The following is a 21,508-nucleotide window of genomic DNA, read 5'->3' on the forward strand; positions in this document are numbered from 1 at the left end:
TATAAATCCCCTGTAAATTAAACTAACTGTAGCCCGCTCTTCACATCCTACAGTGTTTACTTAAACTGTAATACCATTTTAGTACTAAATCCCTATCACTGTGCATGTATCAGTGGGTCTCCAGAGTTCAGCTTCCAAAGCAATTAAAGACAAACCCTCCCAACATGGCAAAGACACAGTGAGAATTTTTCTATTCTAGTTTTCAGCTGAGTAAACTTGATTATCACACATTGAATACAACCTGCCAAAAAGAATAGAAAGGTGGGCAAATATGCAGTCTATGTTTCAAAAATAAGTTTTTTCTGACAATTGTTACTGAAAGGTATACATTTCAATCCAGAATCAAGCTCCTTTGTTTCACTGCTTAAGGTGCTCCCTGTGAACTGAGCTCCAATTTGCTGTACCTCCTGCAAGTCTTCTAAGTGATATATTTGGCTCTAGAACCAGTCTGACAAAGTAACCCAACAGCATTAGACTTAAAGAAAAATAGCAATGGTTTAAGACAAAATCAGTAGGTAAATTAGTCGTTGGTATTCAGTGCAAAATGTTCATTCTTATCCCCAATTAGCGTTTACAAACTCTGTGACAGAGCACATTAAATAATTGTGATTACTTATGCCTTGAAAAGACATCCATTCACCACTGAAATCCCAAAGATAACAAAGGAGTTCTCAATCCAAAACAACAGCAGATTTGAGAATTGCTAGTATTTTTGCAACACATATTCATTATTCACACTCTCTGAAGCATGCTTTGTTTCCTTCCAGGGTACAGAGCAAATACAATTAATTCTAAACTACTTGAATTGCAGTAGCCAAGATTAAGTTCATTTGAAGAAGAAAAAAAGACAATCTTACAATCTGATATTCACTGTGCTGATTTGCTTTACATAAAACAAATTGATCAATTCATCTTTTAGATAAACATCAAATTAATCTTTCTCATTGTGTAAATTAAGTCAAGAAGTTAAACCACGATGAGATATGAAAAGAATAAGGCAGTAAGGTTTCAAGAGGCAGTCGATGCTTCCATATTCTTCTGTTGAAATGAAACCAGTTATAAATACAAACTTAAGATCGTTATTTAACTCTACTGCTTTTCTTCCTGCTTGATTTTCAAATCTGTACAAGAAAGGATCACATCACAGTACAGAATGAACTACCAAATCCTGGATCAACCTGTCTGAAAATTAATATAATTCTCTTTGTATGAAAAAGAAGTGACAACCAGCTAAGCAAAAGACATTTGGAAATAACATTACTAGTAGATTGGGTAATTGTTCATAGACCTGACAGTTAGAAAGCAAGCCCCTATACCTCATATTATCTGTTAAGCTCTACTTACTGAAGAAATGCAAACAATGACGGAAATCTCACAGTAGCAATTATGATTACAATAATTCTCAAGACATTTATATATTATACATTTAGAAATATTATACATCTATATATTCACACATCACTTATCATTATTCCTCAAACATGCTTTGCAAAGGCAATATGGTATATGAAAATAATACAGTACATAATAATAATACTGTACTGTACAATAATACTGTATATAATAATATTAAATGAGTTTCCAAAGTCCAGCGGGACCCTGTATTGTATAAAGTGGTTAGAAAATGGATGGATGGAATGACTTTCTTTATCAGCTAAAGGACAGGCCAAAGACAGGAGAAACATAAAAACTCCTAACAATAAGAAGCCCATATCTAAAACAAGTTGTTAATGTCTTTAAATTCAACAGTCCTTGCAATAATATTCCCAAAAAAGTCTGTAACATGGGATTTGAATCATTTATCTTCCTCAGAGCGTTCCAAACTCTTCCAAATTAGTGAACTAGAATGTTAGAAAAATGTTAAAGAACTCTTGTCTATGCAAAAAGATTTTGAAAGACACCTACAAATCTACTCAATACAGTATTTAAATTATTTTGTCCTGGAGCTGATTAACTCAGAAACAACTCCTTGCCTTTGAGAAGAAGCAATGGTTTAGCTTTAAGAGCTAGAAATGATGCTTACTAAACTTTGATCACAATTTCCTGCAGACGCTGGCATTCCTTGGGGAAATATTTGACTTCAGGTAAAAATCTCAATGCCATTTTTTTTCTCTTGAAGGCAAAAGTAGATCAAAATACAAAACATCCATTGGCTAAAAAAACATAACAATAATGGCTAGATTCCCAACTTGAATCCTTATGTTCACATGAAAAAGATTCATTTGTTAAACTTGCAGTTAAACTATTGTAGACCAGAATATGTTTTGTGATCGACAGTGTGGAAAAGTACTCAGAAACTTCATTATAAAAGATACAACACCTTGTCTACTATTTCCGGCTTTTTGAACAGATACCTCAGATAAATATCGAATGTACACAAAACTACAATAAATAATTAAGAAGGAATAAGAGTCAGAAGAATGGCATGAATGTGCAATGCATATATTACAGTATATATGTCATTAAGGATTTAACTAATCAATCTAATCTATTCTTTAGCACCATGTACAGTAACAATAACATAATTCCTCAGGGGTCCTTAAAGAGTCATCTAGAATATGATTTTCTTGAACAGCAAAGCCTTTCAATTGCTTTGTAAAAATCTTTTAAAAGGTGGAATATTATACCATGCATTCCCAAAAGGTTCTATACAATAACTTGTAATACCAGTAAAAAAACAGTGTTAAAATTATAGATAACAAAAGGAAGTAAGAACAGCGCCATGCATAGTGGTATTGTACAGTAGTTCTATGAGCTAGTTAAGAGATTATTGATGCTGCACTCAATAAATACTGGGAATAATGACCTCAACTCTGGATCTCAGGGAGACAACTGACTTCTCTGATACCTACAGTACACTATAAATGCCTTTAGCATGTATCAGAACCTGAGCTATGTGATAAAGGTCTTTCAGGAAGAACAGTGCTAAGTGTTATATACTATATCCTTGACAATGTATACAATGTACAACGTGCATCTCTTGACTGTACAGTACATGTGAATAAAGAGGATATTTGAAATATGAAAAATTCAAGTCTGGTAAGTGTCTAGGATAGCATTTCTAGAATATTTCTAGCTGCAGCTACAGAAGGTCCTAGGTTGGCAACTGTCATAAACAGAGGAAGTGAAGAAAATACAGTAACTCATTGGCTGGTCCCATTCAGTTTTGTTTGTGCTTTATTGTAAAGTTTTGACAACTGTGGGAGAGCTTTACATTCTGCAGTATTTTCAATGGACTGTCTCATTAGCAGACACGTTGTGCCCTATAATTACAAGATAGGTTTGGTCTGTGGTCTGCAACACTGGTCCTGGAAACACCCAATCTTGTTGTTCTTATAGGTCATCATAAAATATACACATATATATATAACCTATATCTGTATAACTATATTATATACAGCAGATACATTTAAATCTATTTGAAGATTAGGAACAACTGGTTAAGCAACCCATTACCTCAATCTAGGAATACTAGGCTTTGAAGGTTAAGGATATTCTGATTTCTGTTCCAAATGTTCACTAAATTACTTAAATGAACAAACAACCCTTAGAAATGATAAGCAGTCCCATGTCCTTTAGAAATTAATAATTTAAAGTGTAGCTATAAAACCTGCTGGCCTGGTGCTCTCCAGCACCATGGAGTGCACCTGCTCTGGTGGTTGCACACCTTACCAGGAGTAAGTGGCTTACTGATTTGTTAGACATTGTGGAATACAAATATGAATAAAAGAGGGATTTTCCCCTCCCCCATAGTGTCATTCTTTTCCTAAAACATGGCTCAAATTACTCTATAGTTTTAAGTGCTGGATAAATTTGCCAGCAGCTACATCACCCTGCAACATACAACTGTCAACCCACTGAAGGTCAGCAGGTATGAGTCTGGCCTGTACCTGGATGGGAGACCTCCTGGGAAAGCTAAAGTTGCTTCTGGAAGAGCCATTAGTGGGACCAGTAGGGGGCGCTCACCCTGCAGTTTGTGTGGGTCCTAATGTCCTAGTATAGTGGCGGGGGCACTATTCTATAAGAAGGCTCTGTCCTTCAGATGAGACATTTAACCAAAGTCCTGATTCTCTGTGGTAATTAAAAATCCCAGGGTGTATCTTTAAAAGAGTAGGGGTGTTACCCCAGCATCCTGGCCAAATTTCCATTGACCTTTACCAATCATGGTCTCCTAATAATCCCCATCTATGAATTGGCTTTCATCACTCTGTTCTCCTCCCCACTGATAGCTGATAGCTGTGGTGAGAGTACTGGTGCACTATGGCTGCCATCGTATCATCCAGGTTGGGGCTTAACATTGGTGGTGGTGGGGAGCATCCGTAAAGCACTTTGAGTGGAGAGTCCAGAAAAGTGCTATATAAGTGTAAGGATTATTATTATTTTTACATTGACTGTTGACTGTCTATAAGACATAATTCTAGGCAAATTGCAGCCACCCCTGTTTGTGGTTTACTCTCAAACACTCTCAGTGTTGAATGCAACAAATATGCAGATGAGACTGAGTGGCAGTTTATATTCTGAGGATCTGTTGGAGATCTTGAACACCTGCTTTTGGATTGATGATCTCTTGCTGAATCACTTGTCTCACAATTCTCAATTTTAGTTTTTCTGATTTCTCAGATTTGTTTCTCAATTGACTCAATAGAGCAGTTGTCTTACCAGATCGTGTTGATCTTTTTTAGGAATGCTAATTTTCCAAATATTACGTCGTATTGCAAGTTAAAATTCCTGCTATTCCTTGCAATTTATGATCCACAACAATGGAATAACTACATTTTTAAACATTTAATCATATTTTTGTGGAAAGCAAAGTATAATTACAGATAATAAAATGGAAAACAGAAAAAGATATCCATCCTTTAAAAAAATGTTAAAGAAAGATGTCAAAGACTAATACATGTAATACACACAAATGTATTGGCAATATGAATAAGCTGACTAATTAAGTCATAATGTAAAAGTCAGTGGTAAATATTTATGGGGATGCGTGTAAACCAAATTCTGTCTATGATTACATTAGAGAAAGCCTGACTTTCTGTTCATCAATGTCATATAATATTTATTCATTAGGAAGAAAATCCTCTGCTAGCTCTGTTTTGTCTTAGCATTCTTGGCTGAAACCCTTGCATAAAAGGCAAAAACACAAAGAAAAGAGGAGACAATCAGGATAAAGCCTGTGTAAGCCCTACACAGTGTGCTATACCACAATTAGAAGAAAAGCTCGTTTATTATCACTGTAAGCCTTACTGATGGCTTTGTTTTCTAAATAAAGCTGTTGGTTGAAAAATACAGTAGAAATGTTTAAAAAAATAATCACTAATTAACTCCATGCTGTAAGCACTACACTTTGAGCCTCAGCAAGACAGCAGTGGGCTTCTTTAAACATGTTCATACAAATTAGAAAGATAATTACCTTTTTTGTAGCCCTAATCTAATTTAATTCAGCTTCACACTGATTAATATTTGCAGGGAATTAATTTAAGCAAGAACAATGTTGTGAAGATTCACTTTGCCAAAGTGCCGAGCAACACTGGCGATTTTGTCATTTTAAATTCCTGCTTTATTCTAATTATGAATCAAGATCTAAATAAGTTTCCTTTTCAATTTCAGTTAAGGATTCTTTATAGAAATGTATTAGTTTGTATTTCCAGACTCACTGTCTTGTCAAATAGGTCAAAAAGGTATGATAGTAATGTCTAGTAGTGTTACAATCAACTAATTACTTATAAGTAGTTCAGGTGGGTAGCTGCATCAGTATGCATAGGCTGCAAAGGAACAGTAATAGGTTTATTCAATGCTGAAAAGAGAAGAAAGAAAACACAGCGTTTCGGCCGTGGAGCCTTTTTCAGGTGTGAAGAAGGCTCAAGAAGGTTCCATGGCCGAAATGTTCTGTTTTCTTTCTTCTCTTTTCAGCATGGAATAAACCTATTACTTGTTTAATTCCTTATAATATCAATTATCATCACAATTCTAAGAAAAGTGCTCAATTATATTCAAATCTGATGACTCCTCTCGAGTCCAGAATTACATGTACAAGCCATTATAATAATTATCATCATCATTGTACTCAGAGTATGTAGAATTTTTCATCCCAAAGTGCTTTATTTAAAAACGGGATCCCCCTCATCCATATATGAGATATAGCATCACCTGGGTAGCTTGCAGTAACCATTATGCTTCATTTTACCCCAATATACAGCAAATCATACTGCACAGATGATGAGGAGAAAAATCACTAAAGGAGGTCTCTAGGTACTCCAGAAAGTGCAAGTCAAAAGTGGAATTTAGCCATGACACTGGAATTTTTAATGACCGAGTAGTCAAGATCTGAAAGACAAAGTTTCATCTGTAGGATAGCACCTCCTATAGTACTGCGACCCCTATCACCGTACTGGGACATATTGTATATTTCACCAAGAGCACTTCCTGCAGCAGCCTTGCTTGATTTAGAGTTGCCTTTTTTATTATTATTGTAATAATAACCAGGCCCAGCCTTTCTTAGCTTGTGAGATGTGACTAGATCAGGCCAGTCGGATGTTTTTTTAATGTTGTTTTAATGTTGTCAGGAGTTGTTTAATGTTGTAAAATTCTCTGTTTTATTATTCTCTGTTCTGAATATTCTTCTGAAATTCCTCTGCTCTCACAATCCATCTTGAGCTCAACAAGAAGCTTATATTTCATCATGAATGGCACTTTTTTGGCAACTGTTGTGCTAAATATAAAGGTACTGTACATACAAGGTACAAAAAAGCTTACATGCTGTTACTTTATTTATTAATTTTAGATTAATGATAAACAATTACAGTGTGTATGCTCTCCTACATACTGAACGTCTCCATACAAACTTCTCTCCAGGAAATCCAGCTTCCCCTAGATTTCAGACCTAAATCATTCTTATTTATTACAGAGCCACCATGTCACCCATTTCAGGAAGTTATCATACTCTAATTACTCGGGCTTCTGGCCTGGAGACTATACCTCAGACAAGGCTTCCTGAGCTTTAAAGCAGAACCCATCCTAGTGTAATGAAGCAGCTTTGTCTCTCAGCTGACTGTGACAGTTTACACTGCAGGTGAGTGGCTAAGAAACCACTGACTGAAAAAGGTCAGGCATTGTGTTCACAGGACACAGTGTCTATGCATCTAGTTGACCATTCCTGGATTTAAACTACCTGTAGATTTGGGCTAATGGTTAGGACAGGGAAAAAGGTTATTGGTGCATTGATAACATTGATGTGAAAATCAGGTTAGGTTTTCCCTGTGGTGTTTTAAAGATGAAAGTGGTTAGACTTCCATGAAGATTTAGGTTAGAATGCAGAAGAACTACACAGCTTCTCCTTACTTCAAAACTAGGTTTATACTGTATACTGTAGGAATCCGATAGGGCAACGCAGGTTATGGACCAAGTGAGGGTAAGAAGGAATTACACCAGAGTTGGTCCAGCCTCCTCCTCGGTTTCACAGTTCCCTTGGTTTATAGTTCAGGTTATAACAAATAGGGTGCAGGTACCCCATAACAGGGAGTTCATGTGCATAGATCCTCAAAAAACCCACACCTTGTTAATATGGATGCCAAATTCTCATGGGATCAGTTTATTTTCTTTTGTTCTCCTGTCTGTCAAGTCCCAACGGTGGCAATGAATCCAGATGGATTTCAATTACTCTGTCTTTCACCCTCACTTAACACATAATTGACCCTTGTAAACGTCTGGAATTCATCTGCTCTCACTCTGCGAACTCTAACAAGTAACCTTTGCTCAGATTTTAACAAAGTGGGCAGTTTCTTTACAGAAATATATCAGCTTTTCTTGGATTTGTATCTGAGCATTTAAAAAGAGTACATTGTGTTCCTCAAAAGAATAATTTATGATCCATTTGCCATTTGCTGTTGTGTGAAATTGTGTGGTACACAAAAAGAAAATATGTAGCCTTGTTGGCTTGTTTTCTGGAAAGCTTTTAGCCTTAAATAATTCTATAAAGTCTTCTGTAAATTGAATTCAATAATGCGAAGCTAACTCTTCTGAAAAACATATGCTGAAAACAAACATCTCATCACTTGTACTTGTATTTTTTTCAGTTACAGGATTTTAAGTACAGCCTGATTCTAGCTATCTAAATCCAATCCACATACAGCCAAAAATATAAATTGTCACAGACTTCGACATGAAAGGATTTGCATGACTCCCCTGCCCATGTCAATGGCAAATAGGTGGCTTTTCTGACTAATTCTATATTATTTGACATATAATGTGTTGAAAATTTGTAGCCTTGTTGGTTTAGATCCAACTTAATTCCGTGATCTAAACCTGGTCAATTACCAAAAAGCAATTACTTTTAATTGCTCTTGTCTGATATTAACAAGCTCACTTAAACCCCCCTGACAACTCTACTCTTTCTTCCACCCCTGACCATTGTCTTACATTTTTGCAATTCTTTGAATCCAAGATTGATGCTATAAATTTACAATTGTCTGAATCAAACCTTAATATCATTCCTGATTCAGACAAGTATTTGAGAACTTTTCCAATGACATTCTTTCTGTACCAGAGTATTGAATTTAGCCTAGTTCATTCAGATCAACTTACAAAAACTATTAAGAGCTACAAAGAAACTTCTTGTTGCCTAAATCTAATTTCTAACTCTGTCGAAAGCTTGCTTGCCACACATCTGCCTGTTAATTGTCAACATCATCAACAGTTATCTTTCCATGGATGTGGTCCCTACTGCATCAAACATATACTGAAGAATCATTGGTCTGATGAACTTCAGACCAATTTCTAATTCACCATTTCTATCTAAGCTTTTAGAATGTGTGGTGGAAGATCAATTGCAGGCTCATATGATAGCTAATGACTTTTTTGAGCTATTTCAGTCTGGCTTTTGCTCCAATCATAGCACTAAGACTGCCCCTGTCAGGGCTGTAAATGATTTACTCATTGCATCTGACTCAGGGGCTATAAAAATCCTTATGCTCCTTGATCTTAGTGGTGCTTTTGATACAGCAAATCATACTATGTTGCTAAACCACTTGTAAACTTTTTTTCTCTATCAATCATACTGTCTTGGTACTGGTTCTGCTCCTATCTGTCTGACAGGCAGCAGTTTGTCTCCCTCAATCCCCATAAATCCTTCATGGCCCCAGTCAATCACAGTGTGCCGCAAGGTTCAATCTTGGGTCTTTTGCTTTTTATTATTTATATGCTACCTCTCAGTCAAATTATACACAAACATGGTCTTCAGTTTCACTGTTATGCAGATAATACTCAGATTTATGTTAAAACTTCTTCCCCCTGTGGTCTCCCCCCTCTACACTTATCTCTTGTTTGCGTGACATAAAACTCTGGTTGACATCAAATTCCCTGAAGCTAAATCATGACCAAACAGAAATTATAATGGTGGGCAGCAAATCTCTGCTGGAAAAACTCACTGGTCAGCCATAATAAGGAATCTGGGAGTCACACTTGATCCTCTCCTGTCTTTTTAGCCTTATTTGAAAATGTTGATTAAGAGATCTTTTTTGCCTGCATTAGGCAACTTCTATTAATGTACTGAGTGCCTGATTCATCCATTTATAACATTAAGGCTTAATTTCTCCAACTCTTTACTCTATGGGCTCCTGAATCTCTTCTTAACAAGTTGGAATATTTAAAAACTCTGCAGCTACAGTAGGCCAGTAACTCACACCAGAACCTGGCAGCATTTCACTCCTACACTTTTCTCAACATGGGTTGTCTATAAAGACACATATTCAATATAAGATCTTGTTACTGACTTTCAAGACTCTAAACCACCTGGTTCAACATCATACTGTACAGTACATCTCTGAACTGCTCCATGTCCCTGCCCATAGGCACCATTCACCTGAGGCTGGTCCTGTGCTCACTACACCCAGGGCTAAATCACAGACTTTTGGTGACTGCCTTTTCTGTTGCTGCTCCAGTGTTATGAAATGACCTTCCTGTGAGTCTGCGATAGACAATTTCTTTGACTCTCTTCAAATCCAAACTTAAAACTTTCCTTTTTACCAAGGTCTACATCTTGCCCTTCATCTGCATTTTTTTCCCTTTACTCTTTTTTACTCAATCCTCATTTGCTTATTTTCACGTGACACGCTATCTGCACTTGTCTGTCACTGTCTCAGACACATTATATTAATGGGGAAGCACCAGCTCCAAGCCATAAGGCTAGTTATCCGTTTTACCCCTAAAGTGTAAGAGAACATGCAAAGAGGTTGTCAGGACTAAGGTGAAAAGAGGATAAAGGAAGAATGGAAGAATTCATGAAATACCACTGCAAGAGTGAAGATGAAAATTAGAGTGAATGTTGTGCACGTATAAATGGTGAAGACCTGATGAAGATCCCCTTTAGGACATCAAAATTAAATTATGTTTGCAGGAGCAGGCTGGGTCCGAATATCCAGAGACTGGGTTTTGTGGAAAAATATTTAGTGGATTGACAAGGTCGGATTGTGAATTAAATGTAAGTATTCGGATCCCTGAGTGTAGGCCTGTATTTAGCAATGCACATAGAGTTCAACTGCCAGCTATTCACATATTGCAAGTATCTCTATGATACAGCAGAGCAAAAGCATATAAAAATATGAACTTTTAACAGTGAAAAAAGGAATTCTTACAACAATGGACTGTTCAGTTCCTGAAAAGCCCTCTGTGCTTCTTCAAAGAAAGTCTTTTTTATAAAGTACCTGTGATCACTCAGTTCTTAACTATTTCTTTTAGTAAGTCCTACAGTGTATTACACTAACCATTTTTAATTTTCATTTTAGTAATGAAATTCACTTATTCACTGGAGACATACTGTATGTAGTGGAGCTATTTCGGATACGGTGACGTCATCGCCCTCCCTGCGCGTAGCAGGGACCTCAGCTGCCTGGGTTGAGGGAGGTCTCCTTTAGCTCATGCGGCTGGTTCCCTGTTGTGTTACGCTGGAGACCCGGGTTCGCGGCCCAGGTGTTGCGGGATGAAACAGGTGGTGGAGGGCACGAGCCCGTGCGGAACTGCGACGGTCACACATACATGTACTAACATTCAATTACTACCTTCTGTCTCTGTTGCCTATACTGTATATGCCTGCTCTTGTTTAAAGCAATACTTCATTATACTTTCTGTTTGTTTCATTTTTGTGACTTCTGTAACACGTCTTGCCCAGCTTGTTTTTATTGTAATCTTATTTAAACAATTTTATTGTTCTTGGTGATAATCCTATTTGTTTCCTTTTTGAACCTACACTAAGTGTGAAAATGAGTAAACACTGTAAGTCACTCAGGATAAGAACATTTGTAAAGCACACACAAAAGAGCAGTAATGATGATATGAATAATAAAAGATGTGGGGCTATTATTCCACATACTGTACTGTATATCTCAGAAAGCCAACACTTTCTAAAATAAAATAGTTTATATATAAACAAGAAACGGTCTTGTTGATAAATAAAGGTTTCTTAAAAGTGTGAGGATACAATGTCAGTCTTCCAAATGAGCAATTCTTTCTTACCTATTCTTAACTAAATATCCTCCTCTTTTTATAAGACAAAAACGTTCTACAGTACATTTTATCATAAGCTTTCTTATTCTTATATCTTATCTATATATGTATCTATATATGTATGTACAGGCCTGTTCTCTATCAGAGCAAAACTGCTTATTTGATACCCTAAAAGAATTACCTCTTGATCCCGTAAGCCATAGTTGTTTTACTTTGATATTGACAAATGTTTGATGTTCTTTCTGAAAAGTAATCACTGAAAATTGTGGTAAATAATGAATAAGTTCCTGGAGTTCTTTGTTGCAGCCACGATACTTAAAAGTAATCCACAAAAAGGCTGTGACGTCCCAACACTTAGCCAAGTGTGAGAAAGCTATCTTAATTTCCTTTAGTATGCTAAGGGTTGGCTTATTTTTCATCCATTGATTACTGCTACAATGAAAGAAATCACAGCCGTGTTGAGCCTCATGGAAGGCACGCGGTCAAGGTGCTAAATGAAGGAGTACAGTAATTGCTCAACAAAAATTGAACCAGTTGCTCAAAACATCTAAAAATAGACAAGAGACCAAGCACAAAAAAATATTTTTTCAACACTTTTTTTTGCACAATTGATTGTGAGTCACTCCCATAAAAAGAATAAATCCAGAAACTCTGTATCGGCACGTGTCTTCTAAGCAGAGTAAATTGGGAAAAGAACAAAGAGGTGTTACGTTGAAAGCTAAGGTTCAAGTGTGAGAAAAAGGGCACTATGTTCCTCCAGTCTTGTCGACCAGATGAACAAATGTGTAATGGAAACAAATACAGTTTTTAAACAGTTTAAATTGAATTAAAAAAAGACTACAGAGCATTATAGCTGAGCACTTGTCTAAAATAAAATTGTACAGTAACTGATAGATAACTTTAAATAACATGATAGATTCCTTACAGCCTGTGGTTAAGACAAACTAACCTGAGAACATACAAGACAATAAAGAATTGGTATTTTAGTATTTGAAACCATTACTATGAGAAACTTTACAAAATGTTACAATTTTTAAGCATAAAGATCACTATTCAGCTTGTGAAACAATGTCAAAAAAGAAGCAAAACAAAGAAACAGTTATTTTAGTTTGTAAATACATTCATTGCTGTTTAAATATATATAATAATCTGTGACAAAGTCAGTGTTATTATTGAATACTTCTACTTGATACAGTAAATATCTGCTTTACTCATATGTACAGTAGTTGTTTCATCGATATCGGACACTCATATCAGATATACTGTATAGAGTATCATAAACTATAAATTATACAGTGTAAATTGCATTTTGTAAAACAAACAGGACCCTCTACTACTGTATATGTAAATTAGCTGGTTTCTTTAAACTGCCTGTTTGCAGTCCTATAAATCTAAACCTAACACAATAGCACACTTGATAAGCCATAAAAGGTCAAGTGTGATGTAAACTATTTTTTTCAGTGATGGAATGGGAACATTAACCTTTTCGGTTTCAAGGACTAAGCCATGTTATGAAGACACTGTTGTATGCTATCGGCAGCACATCTTTAGATTATTACAGTGACAGAAGTGCAGCCCTTAACATTCCTCAGGGCAAGCAACTGCTGCTTGCACTCTCTACCCAGATGGCACCTTTATATAATCAGAAATATTAATATTCAAACCAGTTCTTTGACGATTTTCAGAAAAATAGAATTATTGTAGTTTCCAGCACATACAGTACACTTGCAGAGTCAACAAAGTCTTGAATTATGTGTGAATATTAATTAGCTCTTTGTCCAATCACAATTCTCCAAGAGAATGGACTTACACGACTTTATACAGTATGTGCAAACCGGAGGAATGAGAAGTCGTAAGACATCTCCTGTACTGTAGCATTGTGATTGGACAAAGATCTCACTAATATCCATACTTAGAATGAATATGCATCTGGGAACAACATTCAGGGTTACAGTGTGTTTAGATATCAAGAAATAAAGTGATAATGAAATAGTGAGGTAATTAAAAAGATGAATTCCCATAATTCCCATCTTTCTGTACTTTGTTTCATTCTCAGTGAAACAATGTGAAAACATAGGACATGGACAACTTGCATGCTTAACCAAAAAATATTAGGCTAGAGACTTTTAGCAATACAGGAAAATGTTTTGAAAGTAAGAGATGCTTTGGGGAAAACAAAGAGTTTGGTAAAACCATAGAGGATCTTAAGTTAGAAGATGAAAGGTGTGCAACCTTATAGACTCTTGTTTAAATAGTGCAGTTAAAATGAATATGGAACAAAAAGCTATTTGCTTAAGGATTATCTCTAGAGCTACATCGAATTAATCCACATATGATCCAACTGCAAGTTTGTTTGCCATTTTTATAAACACCTGAAAAGCTTTAATCCGGGGTCCCCAATTCCAATCCTCAAGGGCTGCTGTCCAGCAAGGTTTAAATATCTCATTAAATCTACAGCTTCTTAAGAACAAGAGAAGGTATCAATTTGTCCAATTAAGTCAGTACTTCAGTTAGGTGAATAATGGCTGTTATAAAACCAAAAACCTTTTGGTTCTTCAGTAAAGGAGTTGTGCATCCCTGGCTTAAAAGGGTCCAGTAAAAACATGTAAAGGGATTTTCTCAACACTACACAATCACAATGTTTTTCAGAACAGTTTTACAAGTTTCGCCTGTCTTTATACAAAGAATTTCAGAGTGTGATTAAAATGAGCTCAAGTGATAGTCCATAGTATCCCACTTTGCTGTCAACACCAAATATCTAAAGGCCAGAGAACTTCAGAATGTTATTTCTGAAATTACAGAGCAAGCTACAGTATTGAAGGGCTTCAGAGGAGATCAATAAAATATTAAAATGAATACGTACAGTGACAGGAAGTCAATAAAGCAGGATGAGACTAGGGGAGATACAGCGTGTTCATCTTATTTGATGCCTGTTAAAACTCTTACAGAAACATTTTCCAACAGCTGTTCCATACAAACACTGAATGATGGACAAAAGAAAGAGTTCCTTCATAATAAAGGACAACAAAGTGTAGTCCACACATATACCTACACTGTAGCACCTCTTGCAAAAAACAAGCAAAAGAAAAAATTCTGGCAAGAATCACTTAATCCCATCAAATAAATCTAAGTAACTATGTAGTACACATTACATAATCTTAATCTTGATAATCTTGACAGTAAATAATGGTAGGCAAAAAAAAACAGAAAATGGCTTGGCAGACAGGTTAAAGAACATATCTTCTATTAAGATGTACAGTACGCATCTGCACAGATATAAAATCTACATGCAATTAATTCAAACCTTGAAAAATAAACAGTGGAGTTCAATATTCCCACTGTACTCACCTAATTTGGGGAGGGAGTATTTCACTTTGAAGTAATCTTCATAAAACTGGAGGAGCCTCTTTGTGATATGCAAAGCGTAGTCTCCAGAACCTCTCTGGATAGCATTGGGTCTGGCGTACAGTCGTATCTTTAGAAATGAAAAAAAGAAGAGCAGGGAAGAACTGAACAACAAAGAAGTGTTATCATGCTTTATTTATTTTTATATTTTCTGCAGGGCTTGCTGTTTTATTAAGCTTTTCTATTTATAGCTTTGTTGCTTGAAAAAAATGTAACGCTTTGTCTCTACATTCTTCTTTTCCTCCCCTGCATCTTTGTGTTCCACTGCTTTGTTCTAAAAAGTGAGACAAGTGTTTCAAGAATTAAGTTAAAAAATACATTTTACTGAAATAAGCCACTAAAATTTCAAAATGTTCATCATAATAACAGGCTCCAATAAAAAAAGCTAAAGAAAGTATTAAAGTAAAGTATTCATGTCTTTCACTTGAACAATGTGTTCATTTTGATTTTATTTTTTCAGTTACTCATTTTAAGTGTTGAGTTACAGTGGATCTTCCTGGAATTACGGATAATAATTCTCGGAATTATCTTGAAATAAAATGTAAATTAATAAGCTGATATTTTACATAAATGGGATTTGTTTTATATACCTCTTTACAGTGTGTCATTTTGTTTAAAGATATTAATTTAACAGGACGGATACTGCTCTCCCATTTATCTCTCTCCATTTTATTCAATAAACTGTGAAATGCCTCAATAAACTTGAAGGTACAAGTACAAGCAAATGATGCTTAATCTGTTTTGGAGAATAGCCTTAACCTCATGTAAAACTCCTGTATACAGTACGTTAGAGATTCATTTCAAACAGTTTTATTGGATTACTTTGAATCTTTGTTAAAATGTTGTAAGACATTTCAACACGTTTGTTTGCAAACATCACATCAAACATCACAGCTCTTCAGTAAAGTTCATTGATTTATAGCAACAAAATTTGCATGTTCATGTTGCACACTTGTTTACATAATAATTATACCAATATCATATCCTAAAAGAATGTACCGGACATGTACCTGTTTATATTATTTCAGAGCACAGGACCATATAGTATTATAACCATTTATTTATTAGTGAAAAGAGAATTTAATTAATATATTCATTAAAATATGTTCATTGTATTATCAACTAATTACTTAAACCAACGCTGACCCTACTGTAAATCTCCTCTGGAATCCTGGGTAAGAAAAAAAGGCCAAGGAGGACATACTGTACTGGCCATGTACAGAATACATGTAGTTCCCAGAATCTAATAGCAAGGAATATTAATTAGTCATCCATTATCAACAAGCACTTAGTCCAGTACAGGGTCAATGTGAACTGGAGCAGACAGCTAGCACAAAACAGGATTCACCCTGGACAGAATGCCAGTCCATTTCAGGCACACACATACGGCAGACAATTTAGAGACGCCAATTGACCTAGACAACGTTTTTCATTTTAAACAGGCATTCAGGATGGCACCAGTGAGGGATGACATGAGGTCTCCAGTCTGCTTTTCTGTACTAGCTTTTAAATAAAAATCCTTATGTTCTCCTAATATGGAGATGAAGTACAACAATCATGTCAGATCTGTAAATAATGTGACGCGTTCTGGCAGTGTGGTAAAACTGTTAACAGCACTATATACCATGACATTTCAGTTCTTTTCAAACATGCTGTGTCAGACTACAACAACATGATGGTAAGCATTAAAATTCCAGTCCAGCTACAGTCAGTGTAAACTCCAGATTTCTCACTGTGGGCTTTAACCTGACTAAAAGATACAAAGTAGTGCAAAGACACAAGTTATGGTGAAAGTGATTCATTTGACAGTTTAATTTTATAAAGTATGCAGAAAATTCAATACATGTAATAGTACTCTTTTGTAAAAATAAATAACTTAGTGCTTAGGCACAGCAGACTGTATATTTTCTAGTTTTAAGACTTCATGCTCAGTTGTAATGCAACTGTATATACTGTACTGTATTTTTGCAAATACTGTACTCCCAAATACTTTTGCATTGCTCCCACACTTTTTTCATGAGGCACTTCTCACCTTGACTTCACTATTTTCATTTACCTCTGAACATGCAGTTTGTAGGGGTTTAGGTCTGTTTTGTATCTGATTTTTTCCAAGGAAAGTTTTGAAAGTCTCTCGGTAAAACAATGCAAAAACATATCATGTTTAAATCTATAACAGAAATGAATATATACTACTATAGAAAAGTTTTAGACACTGTTCAACTCTTTTCACTTATTATTTCCCCCTTTACAAAGAAACACAATGTTGTTACTCTACTGAAATTCTGCTTTCACCATATGGTTGATACTAATAGATACTGTATTTTGTCATATAAAAAACATGTTATTTAGTGTCATAGGATATGTAGAGAGAAACAAATTATTTTAATGATGAGAAACACTTGAGAATGAGAGCACTTCATATTGGCTGCTCAGATATGGTTTATCCTGATTGGTTGTGGTAATGTTTTTTATGACATGGGTCAATATGGATGAAAGATTTAGAAATAGCCAGCTTGGTTTCTTCTTAACCAAAGAAAGCTCTATAAATAAAGTTATTATAACAGTAGAAAACACTGAGTAAACTCTTGATGACTATTACATGCATAACATTTGGATTCTAAAATGCCTATATTTTTCGCAGAGATGTACAGAATATGTATGACATTCTTCTCTAAATTAATTATCAACACATTTATTACCCTGGTATATACCAGAATTCATACTGTTGTTTGTTAATACTATTTTGAACAAGACACAATGAATGTAAGAAAACGTAGTGAAATGTAATATTTCTATCAGAGAAAGTTTAATGTAGTCAGAGGAGCGCTTTTATACTCTTATTAAAGGCTTTATATATCCTTTTCACCATTGAAATTCTGATTTTCATCTATTTCTATTATTATTAAAATTCATTTCTCACATTTCTAGAATAACATCATGTAAATGATCTGGAATTCAATCATTGATATTTCTTCACTGACTATAAATATCTTACTGAGAATATGGGCTGAGGAATTCAAATTAGGCTTCCTGTTGTACGCAAGTGTTCATCTCTTCTATGACTGTGGAATGCACTGTACGTTCCACAGGATGTAAATTCTTGAAAGTACTGTGACAGCCGTGAATTCAGCAAGTAGAGAGGAAGGCATTTGCGTGATAGGGAGACAATCAAGCTGCAAGCCTAGGGCCCAGATGAGTATCATCAGAATAAGAGCACATGGCTCTGAGAGAACATTGCTCTAGCCATTAATTTGTGTTAATCAATAAGACATTAAACCCTGCCTGGGTGATTTAGGATTTCCAAATACCTTAATCATACTGTATTGTGTACCCCCAATGTACATTACGCTTCAGAAAACATGCATAAATATTTGTGTAATAAAACAATATACTGTACATTTAATATTTTTGCCAGGGTGTACTTATCTAAGCAAGTTTAACCTTTATAAAACTCTCACAAATTTAGAGTAAATTCATGCAAATGACTTGGACTTCAAGTTTAAATATTACTTCAAAGAGCAGAATGCAACCAGTTACCTCATAAGAAATGATTGAATGTTAGAGCAGTGGATATCACAAAGTACAAAGTGGATTCTGTAAGGCAACTGGCATTCATACTGTATCTATCATACACATTTAACTTTCCAATCAAATTGACCTACTTCAAAACATACTGTGACATGTAATGTTATACAGTAGCTCAAAAAACTCAAGGTAGGTTTTGAGTTTGCCACATTGCATTACAAGAACCACATACTTACTGTACTTGTATACTATATGTCATACTGTATATTCACATATAAAGGAGAAGAATACCGATAAGAACGTTTTTTTCCTAGCATATGGGAAGTGTTGTTAAATAAATGCAGATATAAAAAGACAGTTTTTAGTCATTTAAAAATAATAATATGTATGAATGTTTCTTTTTAAATGTGCTGTTTGGTGATCGGGGCTAGAGTAACAAAGGGAAACTATACTGAGAGGCATTGAAAATACAACAAATAAGTATTTGAACCAATGGTTCTGCAATTGTTGTGTTTAAATGACTCTCACTAGATGAATCCTTATCCGATAAATATGGATCACTGGTCAAAACATATACCCAAATGATTCTGCTGAATATTGTACATGTACACATTAAGAACAAAAACTGTACTCCCAATTGACTAAGAACAAAACTACTCCCAGTTGAGCTTTATTGCCGAGATATTATTAAGTTCAACACTTGGTCATTTCCAAATGGGATTTGTATTCCTTCAATTAAAAATGTGTTGCTTGCTCATAATTTAGAAAAAGGAAGTACTCTAAACAAACTCAAAAGACAATACATGAACATTGTCCAAATTTATTATACCTGTTCATTATTTATTAATACCGTTGTAGCAGACTCATTGTTTATAATTTTATAATGAGTCAATTGTAGTAAATCTTACTACAGGGGGGGCAGTCTTATGGTAAAAGACGTTTGAAGTTCTTTTCAAATTTAATTTAATGCATTTCTATTCTTTAAAGTTACAATTAAAAATACTTTAAGTCTTCTGTGGTGCAAGGGGATTAGACTTCAATACTGCTCTGCTTGGCATGTTATCAGCCTGACTGCAGCCCAATCAATATATTTTAAATAAAGCAAATAATCTACTTACTCTGACACCACTATCAGTAAAGGTTTCCTTGAATGTGAAATTACACACTGCCCAAGCAAGATAGTAGGTAGACATCCGAGGCGTCCTAGAAAAACGGTTGGTCACCCATCCATCTTCTTCCAGGATAGATCCCTCTACTGGCATATTGGAGAGAGACAAATATGTGCTTTCATGCTTCAGGCTGATTTTGAATGTTGCTTTATAGATGGGCTCATCAAAACAGGGGAAAGCCTTTCTGGCATGAGTTGGAGAGAACTGTGTAACTGCTAGATACCTGGAATAAAAAAGAAAAACAATATAGGAGCTGAAACAATAAAAGCAAACGTTTTATTTTCAGGAAGAAGTCTTTGTGAAATATATAATTATAATTAGTTACTAAATACTGCATATCTAAAACAATACAGACGAAAATCTTAGTTTTTAATGTTACAACACAATTTTGTAAATAACATTTGACTTAGGATAAGAAATGCATTACTGCACAGTACACTAAATGATCCTTGAAAGACTTGATGTTTGCATTTGTCCATTTTTTTTTCTCATGGGGTAAGAGCAAGCCAGCAAGGATGTTGTTTAACTGGTGCTTGTGCTCAATGAGGCACATCTGTATACAGTAGTTAGCCTGTTCTTTGAATATCATCTGTGATTTTAGAAAAAAATGAATTAAAAGGCCAACATGGAGTTAAACAGTAAAAAGAAGTCAGGTGAACTTTGACAAGTTTTATGAACAAGCTTATTTCCCCTCTAACAACCTTCAATCACAACACTTATGACTCAGGGCATTTATGCTGCTAGGCTCAGCTTGTTTACCATGAACATTACATTCCAGTGTCCAACAGCACTGACATGAAGATGCCTATTCAGCATATCAGAATAGTCTTACACATTTCATCATGACTTTTGATTGAGCATTCCAGCTATTTATGCAGAGACAGGTATTCAGACATCAAACAGCTCTTGATTGTTCCCCTATGGGAGTGATAAAAGGTTAATAACAATATTGATGAGGAAATCAAATTCTGATTTGAAAAACAAAGGGCAATGTCCACTGAAGTGTAAGTAAAGAGAGACTTTTGAAAGTACATTTGTTCAATGTACATAATATGAATATGCAAGAGAAGCAATAGGTGCTAAGGGCAGTCTAATAACCAAGAATCTATATGATACGGCCTTTTGAATATTTCTGGTGTATGAGTCAAAGAAAAACACCTGGTCAAGTGTTCCCCTGAGTCTCTTAATGATGTTTGGTTTTACTGCTTTCCCTGCAATTTATTGTGCATGTTAGGGCAACTGTGAAAGGTATTTTATTTGTGTGAAAAACACAGTAGTGTTTCACTACTTCAGAGTTTTTATATGTCAGAAGTGGAATTAGCAGTGCTAAATGGAATTGATAGTTTTTCCAGAACACCACTTATATCAATATTCCCAAGCATAATCAAGTGCTCTTGCACTATAAGGTCTTCTTCATGACCACCATGGTCCAGACTGCTAATGGCAATTTAAAGCCTTACCTTTTATCTTTACTTTAAAATGACCATGTCTTATCATTTTTTACTTTGATGTCATTGTTTAATTTCTCTGTCATAGCATGTCCCTTTAGCTGTAGGATGTTCTATGCCATCTGACTTTTGCATAATTACCATGATAGCTGTTATACACTGAACATCCACTGTATCCATTTGTTAAGGTCAACTGAGGGGCCCTGGGTAGCTTTTAAGTGATACACTGCAGTGTTTAGCACTACTTACTGTATACTTTTCCCTTAAAGACTTTCATAATCATAAAGTAACAGAAAAAAGCACTTTAATAAGTAAGACATGAAATAAAAATACAGATGGTGTTAACTAAGTGGAGGATATCTGCAGTGAAGCAAAAAAAAACACCAAAATACTTTTTTAAGGGATCAAGGTCCACTTAACTATAGCTCATAAAGTACAGAAAGGACACATATTTACTGACTC

At 35.2% G+C, this 21,508-nt stretch overlaps 1 protein-coding gene across 1 annotated transcript in view; it reads right to left on the minus strand.

Annotated features, from left to right (window-relative positions):
* LOC148829336 (thyrotropin-releasing hormone-degrading ectoenzyme-like) overlaps positions 1 to 21,508 on the minus strand; it is a 219,917-nt gene that overhangs the window by 191,380 nt on the left and 7,029 nt on the right. The window contains exons 2-3 of the mRNA XM_088923246.1: positions 19,548 to 19,821; positions 14,848 to 14,974 (exon numbers count right to left, since the gene is read on the minus strand). Of these exons, the coding sequence (XP_088779372.1) occupies positions 14,848 to 14,974; positions 19,548 to 19,821 (401 nt within the window). The remainder of the gene's footprint in view (positions 1 to 14,847; positions 14,975 to 19,547; positions 19,822 to 21,508) is intronic.

This window comes from Atractosteus spatula, chromosome 8, assembly GCF_055471065.1.
Source record: "Atractosteus spatula isolate fAtrSpa1 chromosome 8, fAtrSpa1.hap1, whole genome shotgun sequence".
Taxonomy (NCBI): domain Eukaryota; kingdom Metazoa; phylum Chordata; class Actinopteri; order Semionotiformes; family Lepisosteidae; genus Atractosteus; species Atractosteus spatula.